The sequence below is a fragment of the Pelophylax lessonae genome (assembly GCF_965119305.1).
Source record: "Pelophylax lessonae genome assembly, chromosome: 8".
NCBI lineage: Eukaryota > Metazoa > Chordata > Amphibia > Anura > Ranidae > Pelophylax > Pelophylax lessonae.
In genome coordinates this window covers 6,008,075-6,021,031 of record NC_138775.1, presented here as the reverse complement: position 1 = coordinate 6,021,031, position 12,957 = coordinate 6,008,075, and the positions used below count along the sequence as shown (strand labels likewise).

At 43.9% G+C, this 12,957-nt stretch overlaps 1 protein-coding gene across 1 annotated transcript in view; it reads left to right on the top strand.

The window, feature by feature from the left end:
* The window catches only part of LOC309561708 (inter-alpha-trypsin inhibitor heavy chain H3-like), a 100,495-nt gene that overhangs the window by 76,375 nt on the left and 11,163 nt on the right, over positions 1-12,957 (top strand). The window contains exons 16-17 of the mRNA XM_082265694.1: positions 6,130-6,295; positions 9,008-9,153. Coding sequence (XP_082121820.1) covers positions 6,130-6,295; positions 9,008-9,153 — 312 coding nt within the window. The remainder of the gene's footprint in view (positions 1-6,129; positions 6,296-9,007; positions 9,154-12,957) is intronic.

The window sequence follows — 12,957 nt, the reverse complement described above, 5'->3', positions numbered from 1 at the left end:
TCTCTCTGGAGAAGAGACGATTGAGAGGGGATATGATATCAATGTACAAATACTGTACTGGCGACCCTAGCATTAGGAACAAACTTTTCAGAGAAAGGGAATACAATAAGACACGTGGCCACTCACTAAAACTAGAGGAAAAATGGTTTAACCTTAAAGTACGAAAGGGGTTCTTCACTGTCAGAGCAGTAAGCATGTGGAATTCTCTTCCACAAGCAGTGGTATCAGCAGGGAGCATCCATAGTTTCAAAAAACGATTAGATGGGCACCTTAAAGACCACAATATACAGGGGTATACAATGTACAACATACAGGGGTATACAATGTACAACATACAGGGGAATACAATGTATAACATACAGGGGGTATACAATGTACAACATACAGGGGTATACAATGTACAACATACAGGGGGTATACAATGTACAACATACAGGGGTATACAATGTACAACATATAGGGGTATACAATGTACAACATACAGGGGTATACAATGTACAACATACAGGGGGTATACAATGTACAACATACAGGGGTATACAATGTACAACATACAGGGGGGTATACAATGTACAACATACGGGGGGTATACAATGTACAACATACGGGGGGTATACAATGTACAACATACAGGGGTATACAATGTACAACATACAGGGGTATACAATGTACAACATACGGGGGGTATACAATGTACAACATACAGGGGTATACAATGTACAACATACAGGGGTATACAATGTACAACATACAGGGGGGTATACAATGTACAACATACGGGGGGTATACAATGTACAACATACGGGGGGTATACAATGTACAACATACAGGGGTATACAATGTACAACATACAGGGGTATACAATGTACAACATACGGGGGGTATACAATGTACAACATACAAGGGTATACAATGTACAACATACAGGGGTATACAATGTACAACATACAGGGGTATACAATGTACGGTTAACAGCAAACACACACACACATCATAGGTTGAACTGGATGGACTGATGTCTTTTTTTTTACCTCACTAACTATGTAACTATGTGTGCGCATTTGTATATATACTGCCAGTTTTCTGAAGATCAGTGGAAGGTGTCAGTAGGGCAGAGATTGATGTCAGTAGTTTTAATTTGCATTATTTTATTTTTTATTAATTTTTACAATCTTATTTATTTTTTATTTATTTTTTTCACAAATTTATTAGGAGCCCCGTTAGGAGGCTTTGGTTAAATATCAGGGGTTTAACCAGTTGCTGATCACCTGCTGCAGTTTTACTGCAGCAAGGTGGCTCGGCTGCGCGAACCAAGGTAACTGAACGTCGGTCGCGCGCGCGGGGCTAGGGGGCACACACACGCCCGCCGACTTGCAATGTGCTGATTCGGTTCAGAACCGATTAGTCTTCAGGTTCAGGCCAATGATCTTTGGCCTGGATCTAGTGATCAGTTCTGACCAATTGCAGAACATCCTATGCCTGTGTAAGGTAAATACAGGCACAGGATATGATGTAATCTTCTCTCCTGGAGCCCTTTTCGGTTTCAGCGTGAGAGAAAAGAACATCAGACAGTGAGTACACAAGCACTACACTGACACCAATACACATAGGTACATTTGTCATCCCCCGATCACCCCCCCCAATTAACCCTTTCACTCCCTGTCACAGTGTCACTATATACAGTATACAGATACATTACTGATCACTGTATTAGTGTCACTTGTGACTTCTGTTAGTGTGAGAGGCAGTTAGTGGCAGTCCCAGATAGGTTTAGGGTACACGCTATACATCTCCTAATAAGGGTTTAACCCCCTTATCACCCCCAGTTAACCCCTTCATTTCCCTGTCACATTGTTACTATTATAGTGTACAGATCTTTTTTCTGATCACTATATTAGTGTCACAGGTGACGTCAGTTAGCGTTAACGTTAGTTAGCATCAATAAAGGACAGCGTCAGATTGCCCCTCCTAAACCACTTCAACCAAAAAATTGCAGCCCCAACAAGCTGTCTGCATTTATGAGTCCCTAATTAAATTTTCTGGCCGCCTTGCTTTTAAACAGTTTCTCCCAGCAAGCATGCCAGATATGGGGTCAAAAGGTATAATCTCTGTGACAGGGCAACAGGCATTACATGTAGTTTCCAGATTTATGAGGGAAAAGATAGCAATGCGGAGCCCCCCAACTGCCCAGACTACATGGGGAGCAGCGGCAAGATTGGGACTATGTGTCACCCTTATTTGGAAAGGGGTATTATTTATAGGTGGACAATTTCTACACAAGCGTGCCACTTTTTAGACACCTTTTTGATTCTGGAATTGGCGCATGTGGCACCGTGCGACCTGATCGCCGGGGCTTCCCCCAAGGGCTTATAGATTCCTGACTTGGACGGGGGGAGAGAGCCTGCTTGAAGTGTAATAAATTGTTTGCAGTGAATTGGAGGGACACACGAAATGTTGTTGTTCTGTCCTCCATTCACGGAGATACCACGGTCCAAATTGCAATGGCGACTGGTGGTGTTGAGAAGCCCCTCTGTGTCTACGAATACAACCTTAACATGGGGGGGGTGGACTTTAACCACCAGATGATGGTGCCATACTTAATTGCCCATAAGGCCAGACTCTGGTACAATAAAGAGTCTGTATACTTATTTCAATTGGCTCTGCTGAACGCTTATGTACTATACAAAGCGCCAGAAAGAAGTGGATCCTTCCTAAAATTCCAGGAAGAGTTCATCACAGCCCTTCTGTATCTAGAAGGTGCTGTGGCCCAAATTCACTTGCCCTCACTTGACTTCCTGCCTGAGGGGACAGAGGACCGGATTGTTTTCCCCGCTACCGACGAGTCCAGTAAGCGGGGAAAACGTTGCGGAAGGGAGGGGGGCACCTCTCATACCGCCCATAAAGGTAATGACGAATCCGCTCCTGGGACCACCCTTATGCTAAAGCGGACCCCTCCCAATAACACCAACGATGGGGTCCGATAAAACCAATGATGGGGTACATTTCCTCCCAATAACACCAACGATGGGGTCCATTTTCTCCCCATAACACCAATGATGGGGTAAAATTCCTCCTAATAACACCAATGATGGGGCCCATTGACATAAACCATGGGGCACAATTTCTCTCAATGACACCATCAATGGGGCCCAATAACACCAATGATGGGGCCTAATTCCTCCCAATAACACCAACGATGGGGTCCAATGACACCAATGATGGGGCACATTTCCTCCTAATAACACCAATGATGGAGTCCAATGACACCAATGATGGGGTACAATTCCTCCCAATAACACCAACGAAGGGGCCCAATGACAACAATGATGGGGTACAGCTCCTCTTAAAAACACCAATGATGGGGCCCAGTGACATAAAGGATGGGGCACAATTCCTCTCAATGACACCAACGATGCGGCCCAATGACACCAATGATGAGGTTCAATTCTTCCCAATAACACCAACGATGGGGCCAATGACACCAATAATGGGGCACAATTCCTCCCAATGACACCAACGATGGGGCCAATGACACCAATAATGGGGCACAATTCCTCCCAATGACACCAATGATGGGGTCCAATGACATCAATGATGGGGTACAATTCCTCCCAATAACACCAAATTGGGGCCCAATGACAACAATGATGGGGTACAATTCCTCCCAATAACACCAACGATGGGGCCCAATGACAACAATGATGGGGTAAAATTCCTCCCAATAACACCAACGATGGTGCCCAATGACAACAATGATAGGGTACAGTTCCTCCTAATAACACCAATGATGGGACCCAGTGACATAAACGATGGGGCACAATTCCTCTCAATGATACCAACAATGGGGCCCAATAACACCAATAATGGGGCACAATTCCTCCCACTAACACCAACGATGCGGCCCAATGACACCAATGATGGGGTACAATTCTTCCCAGTAACACAATGATGGGCCACAATTCCTCCCAATAACACCAACAATGGACCCAATGATACCAATGATGAGGTACAATTCCTCCCAATAACACCAACGATGGGGCCCAATGACACCAATTACTGTATGTGGCACAATTCCTCCTAATAACACCAATGATGGGGCCCAGTGACATAAACGATGGGGCATATTTCCTCTCAATGACACCAACAATAAGGCCCAATAACTCCAATGATGGGGCACAATTCCTCCCAATAACTCCAATGATGGGGCCCAATGACACCAACGGTGTGGCCCAATGACACCAATGATGGGGTACAATTCTTCCCAATAACACCAACGATGGGGCCCAATGACACCAACAATGGGACCCAATGACACCAATGATGGGGCAGAATTCATCCCAAAGACACCAACAATGGGACCCAATGACACTAATGATAGGGCACAATTCCTCCCACTAACACCAACCAATGGGGCCCAATGGCACCAACGATGGGGCACAAATCCTCCCACTGACACCAATGATGGGATATTATTTATTCCCACTGATGCTGGGACATTTTGTATTTCCAATGGCCACAGTTCTGCCCCCCCTAAATTCTGAAGGACAGTAAATTGACCCTTTGTTTAGAAAGTTTGGAGACCCCTGGGCTAGATAAACATATTAGGTTAACATATCACCCACAATGTATCATTTTAATTTTAATAATGGTGACAATTATTATTAATATTATTCGTTTTCTTCCCTTTTTTTTGAAACAATAAAGTTCAGTACTCATGTTCTCATTTTTGTATAATAATTTTAACATTCCCATTACTATTGACTGGTTTAAATTATGACCCTGTGGATAGGATATTGTATTGATATCAGATTTATATGGAAATGTTCTTATGTTCCTTCAAGCCCCGATGAAGGAAGCGTTCTTGGACCCCCTGAAAAGCATTTTCTAATTTTTAGATTGTCCCCGTGACTTTTAAAGCGGTTGTATCGCGCTTTTTGACACTTTTACCTACAGGTAAGCCTATAATAAGGCTTACCTGTAGGTACAAATAATATCTCCTAAACCGGCACGGTTTAGGAGATATTTACAGTGCATGCAGCCGCTCGCGCGAGCGGCGCATGCGCTCTGAAGGTCCGGGGGGACCTTCAATTAACTTGCCGGGAGCTTGCCGGAAAAATCACTCCCGCGCGCATGCGCGGGAGTGACGTCATCGCAGCTCCGGCCAATCAGCGCGCTGGAGCCGTCTCTTTCGGCCAATCAGCGCGCCGGAGCCGCCGAACCCGGAAGAGACGACGAGGGATCATGGCAGCGCCCGCATCGATGTCCGGGGGTCCGTGTCGGGGCTTCGTTTTAAGGTAAGTTAAACATAATGGGCTAGTATGCGATGCATACTAGCTCATTATGCCTTTGTCTTGCAGGTTTTTTTTTTTTTTAATAGGGTTTACAACCGCTTTAATGGGATAAAGTTTTATCTGGATCCAGGGCCGTAATAGAGGATCATGGGCTTGGTGCTGAGGATTTTGAAGGGCCTTAAGGGCCGCGCCTTGGCATGCACCCAGAGGAGGAAGGGTGCAGCCATGCATGCCTAATTCAACATGGGATGCTGTCTCTGAAGCCCTTAAACACATCCATGCATCGGCAACTGTCCCTCCTTGTCCGGCCTTCGTGCTGTGTGGGGAGGTTCTGAGGGAGCTGCCTGGGGAAGCGAGCATAGAAGCCAGACTTCTGTGTTTACAAGTGACAGAAGAGCGGTAACAGTGAATATGGCCAACCTGGGGCCTATATAAAAGGTAGGGGCCTGGAGCTGCAGCTCCAATAGCCCCTACGTTAATCTGGCCCTTTCTGGATCTCTTAGCAGTGGTGCGGCACTTAAATCTCAGTTCTCGCTATATTACACTACAAGCCAAGGAGACTATGGAGATCCTTGGGGTGGGGGGTGTACAAGCCGTCTGATCATTTACACCAACATTAACACCTTAACCCCTTGGAGGGGGATCTTGGAATTTTGATGTAGCGGTGCAGCATAGTGAAAATTAGAGAGCAATTTCCTCCAATTTAGGAAAACTTGTTGTTTTTGTGAAGATTTCTCCCTCAAATCTTCAGCCACCATCTGAGCCTTTTTCAGGCAGTTTTCTTACAATGTATGCCATGCAGTTCGTTTACACAGTACTGTACTTCTGCCCCCTGCAGGTGTCACGCTGAACGGCAGACTGGCGGGTGACAGGAGTTTCGGGACATTTGGTTTACTGAACACTAAGCTGGGGCTGAAAGTGGAAATCGGGGAAGAGAAGGTGGCGGTCATGCGGGGCTCGGATCTGAAAAGCTATAACTGGAATTCTTCTTTTGAACTAGACGGGTAAGAGAATGAGAGGAGGCTCTCCATCCAGCACATGGGGGATCTCTAATTGAGGGCTGCCACGTCCAACTCCCTTCTGAAAATACTAGTTGCCTGGTCATCTCTGGGCTTAATTACTGAATCTCAGAGAGGGAATAAAATCAGCTTTAACCGGTTGCCGACCGCCGCACGACTATATACTGCGGCGGTCAGCCCCGGCCAGGCAGAGTGACGTAGGGGTACGTCACTCGCCTGTCACTGACTTGTGAGCCAATTGCGGGCGGGCGCGCGCCCGCCCCGGCTCGTTCACTGCCAAGTCAGTGCGTGTGACCGGCGGACCCGATCGTCCGCAGGTCACTCACGATCGCTCCAGTGAAGGGAGAAAGTCAGGCGGCTAATGTAAACAAGCCGCCTGTCATTCTCCATGGTGTAAAAATGAAGATCAGACGGTTCTACTATGTAGGACCGTTGATCTCTGTTTTTACACCAATAGCCATGTCCCTTTACAGTTAGAATCACGCCCCTAGGACACACTTAACCCCTCCCTCTCCAATACAGTTAACCCCTTCCCTGCCAGTGTCATTTTTACAGTAACAGTGCATATTTATAGCACTGATTACTGCAGTAATGTCACTGGTAACCCCAAAAGTGTCAAAAATGTCAGTCAAGGGTCCGATCTGTCCGCCGCAATGTCGCAGTACCGCAAAAAAAATTGCAGATCGCCGCTATTACGCGTTAAAAAAAAAACACCAAAAATGACAAAAATCTTTCCCTTTGTTAGTAAACGCGATAACTTTTGCGCAAACCAATCAAAATACGCTTTTTGCGATTTTTTTTTTTTACCAAACATATGTAGCATAAAACAAATTGGACAAAAATGTTAAAAAATTTTGATTTTGACATTTTTTTGGGGGGAAATTTCATATAAAAAAATGTGAAAAATATTGTTATTTTTGCAAAATTGACGCTCTTTTTTTGTTTATCAAAAAATCGCACAGGTGATCAAATACCACCAAAAGAAAGCTCTGTTTGTGGGGAAAAAAGGACGTCAAATTCATTTAGGTACAGCGTCGCACGACCGCGCAATTGTCTGTTAAAGTCACACAGTAAAAAAACACAAAAAAAACCCTGGTCAGGAAGGGGGTAAAATCTTCTGGGGCTTAAGTGATTAAGTTGGATTCTTATCTGCAGATAAACTGTTTTATTTTTTTTATTATTATTTAAATTTAAAATAAATAAATACATTTAAATATAATTTTTTTGTTTACCATTTAAGCCCTTATTAACCTTTAGTTTACCCTAATCAGCCCTATTTAATGCCTTCTTCCCCTTCTTCCTTATTATTGGGAGAAACAGATTAGGGTCTACATGGACCTTGAGGCCCAAACAAAAAGGGTCAAAAGGCCACATGGTCAGGTTGGGCACCATAGCCCCTAATAGACATGTGCAGAACGAAAACATTTGTTTTGTTAAATTTTATTTCAATTCGTTATTTACATAAATTTGTTTAGCTAAATTAGTTAAATTCATTTAATTTGATTTCAAAATTTGAATTTTGGTAGATGGTTATATTTTTTCTATTCCATTCTTTTCCATGTTTTTTTCTGTATTCTATTCTATTCTTTTCTATTCTATTCTATTCTATTCTATTCTATTCTATTCTATTCTTTTCTTTTCTATTATATTCTATTCTTTTCTATTTTATTTGAATTCAATTTTTTTCTATTTGGAATTCAGATTTCGGAAGATGGTTATATTCTTTCTATTCAATTCTGTTCTTTTCTATTCAAATACTAATTTATTCCAAAATCAAATTCTAATTTATTCTATTCAAAATTCAATTTTGGAAGATGGTTATATTCTTTCTATTATATCCAATTTATTTTCTATTCTATTCTTTTATTTTATTATCTATTCTTTTTTCTATTTTATTCAAATCCAAATGTATTATTTTTGAATTGTGGGAAATGTTTATATTTTTTCTATTCCATTCTATTCTATTGTTTTATTCTATTATATTCTTTTATTTTCTGTTCTATTCTTTTTTATTCTATTCATCTTTCATCAAAATTATTCCATTTAAATCTGAATTTATTCTATTCAAAATTTGAATTTCGGAAGATGGTTATATTCTTTCTCAAAAAAAATGTATATTGTGAAAAAAAAAATATTCTTTCTGTTTTATTCTACTCTATTGTTCTTTCTATTCTATTCTTTTCTGTTCCAATTTGAATTTATCCTATTTGAAATTCAATTTTCAGAAGATTATTATACTCTTTCTATTCTATTCTTTTATTTTCTATTCTATTCCTTTATATTCTGTTCTATTTCTTCCTTTCTTTTTTTCTTTTCTATTTTATTATATTCTTTTCTATTTTATTCTATCCGAATTTCCAAATAACGAAAAACCCGTCTGAATTTTGATTTGGAAAGTAACAAATCTCACATTTTTAGGCTTAGGGAAATCCTTAGCAGGGAATTATCATCGTCATCATGAGAAGTCTTTCTTCTCCAGCTAAGATCTGCTTACCCAAGGAGAGAGGAGGAGCCAAACAAAAGAACAAAAAGTTAGGTCATCATTCCTGGCAGATTGGGGTGCCGGGGCACCAAAATAGCTAATTTTATCTGCAAAATTATGTCCTCGGTGGTGTCAGGAGGCCATTCTGGGGGGGGGGGGGGGGGGGAATCCAAAGCACCTGTCCAGCTCCTCAATTTATTTTTATGTCTTTCCAGGTTTTTCAAGAAAGACGGTGAAAAAATAACAGTGACGATAAAAGATGGAGTCGGTTTCACCATTTTCCGGGTGGATCGATCATTCCGCTTGTCTTTATTGGTAGAAGACAAACATTCACAGACAAACCACACCAGTGGGGTCGTTGGTAGGTTACGCTTATTGTTAAACTTCAGTTTTTATTAATATTTATGGGAGAGGGTTAAAGCCGAGCCCCGGTTACAAAAAACCTTTGTTTAAACACTTTCCGTCTGCTCACTCGAGCTCTACTGCGGCAAAGTGGTACGTTATCGTCTGGCGACGTAGACCTACGTCACCAGACATTCCCCTTTCTCGGTGGCGCGCGTGCGCCGCCGGAGGCTCGCTCCCGCTGTATTCAGTCACAGTGGGAGTCGGGCCAGGGGAGGAGAGGCGGTGATCGCCGCCGCTCTTCCCCGATCATCGGGGAATCTAGTTTGGAGATCCGCCCGCTTGTGTAAACAGAGTGGGCGGGTCTCCTAAGTGACAGACAGGGTCAAATTGCAGGGTTCAGCATCAGTCACCTCCCCCCACACACGTCAGTAAGCACCAGGCATACATTAACCCCTCCCTCTCCAATAAAATTAACCCCTTCCCTGCCAGTGTCATTTTTACAGTAACAGTGCATATATATAGCACTGATTACTGTAGTAATGTCACTGGTACCCCCAAAAGTGTCAAAAATGTCAGTCAAGGGTCCGATCTGTCCGCCGCAATGTCGCAGTGCCGCAAAAAAAATCGCAGATCGCCACCATTACTCGTTAAAAAAAAAAAAACACCAAAAATGACAGAAATCTTTCCCTTAGTTAGTAAACGCAATAACTTTTGCGCAAACCAATCAAAATACGCTTATTGTGATTTTTTTTCACCAAACATAGGTAGCAGAAAACAAATTGGCCAAAAATTTCAAAAAAAAATTCGATTTTTACATTTTTTGGGGGGGAATTTCATATAAAAAAATGTGAAAAATATTGTTATTTTTTCAAAATTTACGCTTTTTTTTTGTTTATAGCACAAAAAGTAAAAATCGCACAGGTGATCAAATACCACCAAAAGAAAGCTCTGTTTGTGGGAAAGAAAGGACGTAAATTTAGTTTGGGTACAGCGTCGCACGACCGCGCAATTGTCAGTTAAATTTGCACAGTGCTGAATCGCAAAAAGTGGCCCAGACGTAAGACAGCAAAATCCTCCGGTGGTAAAATGGTTAAATATACTCCTCAAAGCCGGAGGAGGGGCCCAGGAGGCTCCACCCACTACAGGCTGCCTGCAGAAAACTACAGGAGGGGGCGGAGACTAGACCAGTCCCCCTCTACATAGAGAGAGAGCAGGCATGTGAGAGGGTCTTGGCAGACTCCACCCACTACAGGCTGTGTGCAGAAAACTACAGGAGGGGGCGGAGACAAGACCAGTCTCCCTCTACATAGAGAGAGAGAGCAAGGATGTGAGAGGGTCTTAGCAGACTCCACCTACTACAGGCTGCCTGCAGAAAACTACAGGAGGGGGCGGAGAGAAGACCAGTCTCCCTACACATAGAGAGAGAGCAGAGCTGTGGGAGGGGCTCAGCAGACTCCATCTACTATAGGCTGTCTGCAGAAAACTACAGGAAGGGGCGGAGACAAGACCAGTCCCCCTCTACATAGAGAGAGAGCAGGGATGTGAGAGGGTCCCAGAAGGCTCCACCCACTCTAGGCTGCCTGCAGAAAACTACAGGAGGGGCGGAGACAAGACCAGTCCCCCTACACATAGAGAGAGAGCAGAGCTGTGGGAGGGGCTCAGCAGACTCCACCTACTACAGGCTGTCTGCAGAAATCTACAGGAGGGGCGGAGACAAGACCAGTCCCCCTACACATAGAGAGAGAGAGCAAGGATGTGAGAGGGTCCCAGCAGACTCCACCCACTACAGGCTGCCTGCAGAAATCTACAGGAGGGGGCGGAGATAAGACCAGTCTCCCTACACATAGAGAGAGAGCAGAGCTGTGGGAGGGGCTCAGCAGACTCCACCTACTACAGGCTGTCTGCAGAAATCTACAGGAGGGGCGGAGACAAGACCAGTCCCCCTACACATAGAGAGAGAGAGCAAGGATGTGAGAGGGTCCCAGCAGACTCCACCCACTACAGGCTGCCTGCAGAAATCTACAGGAGGGGGCGGAGATAAGACCAGTCTCCCTACACATAGAGAGAGAGCAGAGCTGTGGGAGGGGCTCAGCAGACTCCACTAACTACAGGCTGCCTGCAGAAAACTACAGGAGGGGGCGGAGATAAGACCAGTCTCCCTACACATAGAGAGAGAGCAGAGCTGTTGGAGGGGCTCAGCAGGCTTCATCCACTACAGACTGACTTCAGAATACTACAGGAAGTGGAGGAGACAAGACCAGTCCCCCTGCACAAGAAGAGAAAACAGCAGAGCAGTGGGAGGGGTCCAGAAGGCTCCACCCACTACAGGATGCCTGCAGAAAACTACAGGAGGGGGTGGAGAAAAGACCAGAAACCCTGCACAAGGAGAGAGAGAGCAGCAGAGCTGTGGGAGGGATATTTAATTATGCCGGAGTTAATAATTTAGGTATAGTTAAAGTAGGACATGTTTTGCTTTGGATGGAGTAGGGAAAGGTTGGTCAGGATTTTATTGCTGCCTGTGTCCCCGCTGGGAGGATTCACCCTCTAGTGAATGGATGTTCACCAATCCGCATCCTGACACCCAACCATGATGGTCCTGAGCACCCACAGGGGCCAAGTACACCCAGAACACATGACAGGGTGAGGGGTCAAGGGGGAGAGGTGTGGGGGTGGGGTAAGAGACGTCACATTCCCCACCATGTAGATATTTCCTGTCTGGTGAAGCTGTTTTCACTGCCAGAGAAAGTGGGGGTAAATCCCTCAAAACAGAGCCCCAGGTAGCAGTAAACCTGACAGGGGTTCTAATCCTTCCCCACTCTATCCATAGACATTCACTTTAATTTCCTGCGTTGTCTTTGAACCCACACACATCTCCTTTCTGTAAATCAGGGTCAATTCATGAAGCTAGAAAACAAGACTTGACATTATTTGTCGTGGTGATTGTTTAGTACCCTTTTCACTCGGTTTGCTATTAAAAATGTAATTTAAAGGACACGCCCCAAAAATAATTCCAAGTGAAAAAGCGTTTAACCTCCCCCACACCAGCTCAGCCCATATCTGTAGTAGTAAACGGTTCCAGCTCAGCTCTATTCAGGCCACGCTTCCTGACATGTTTTGCCCTGCCTACAGGGCTTATTGATGGAAGCAGAAATCCCCACCTCCATGACTAAGCCTTGTGGGCGGAACGAAATGCGTCGGGGATGTGGCCTGGATAAAGCCGGGCTGAAGCCTTTTACTACTACAGATCAGGCTGAGACGGTGTGCAGCGGTCCGATGTTTTTTTCACTCTGAGTTGCAAAGAGCCAGGACGGGCCATCTCTTCCGCCTGCACCCACACAGGAGGAGTCACCGAACTACTGGATGTATGTCTAGAGCGGCACCCTAAGGTTTTCATGGTCACAGCTGATAAATAACTGCCATTAAAAATAATTGTTACTTAAATGCATTTTTTTTTTGAGAACTGTTCTTATTGTCATTTATAAAAACTAGGCTGAAAAAAATAAGCGGATTATAGACTCAAATCACACAGGATAAGGATAACTATACTGATCAGAAAAAGTGACAGTTATTTTTTATTTGAGTTCAGTGAGATTAAAAATCGTAGTCACGTGGCTGAAATTTTGTGAAATCTTTGTGTTTTGTGATTTGAGTCCACAGTATCTCACAAAAGTAAGTACACCCCTCACATTTTTGTAAATATTTTATTCTATCTTTTCATGTGACAACACTGAAGAAATGAGACTTTGCTACAATGTAAAGTAGTGAGTGTACAGCTTGTATAACAGTGTAAATTTACTGTCCCCTCAAAATAACTCAACAC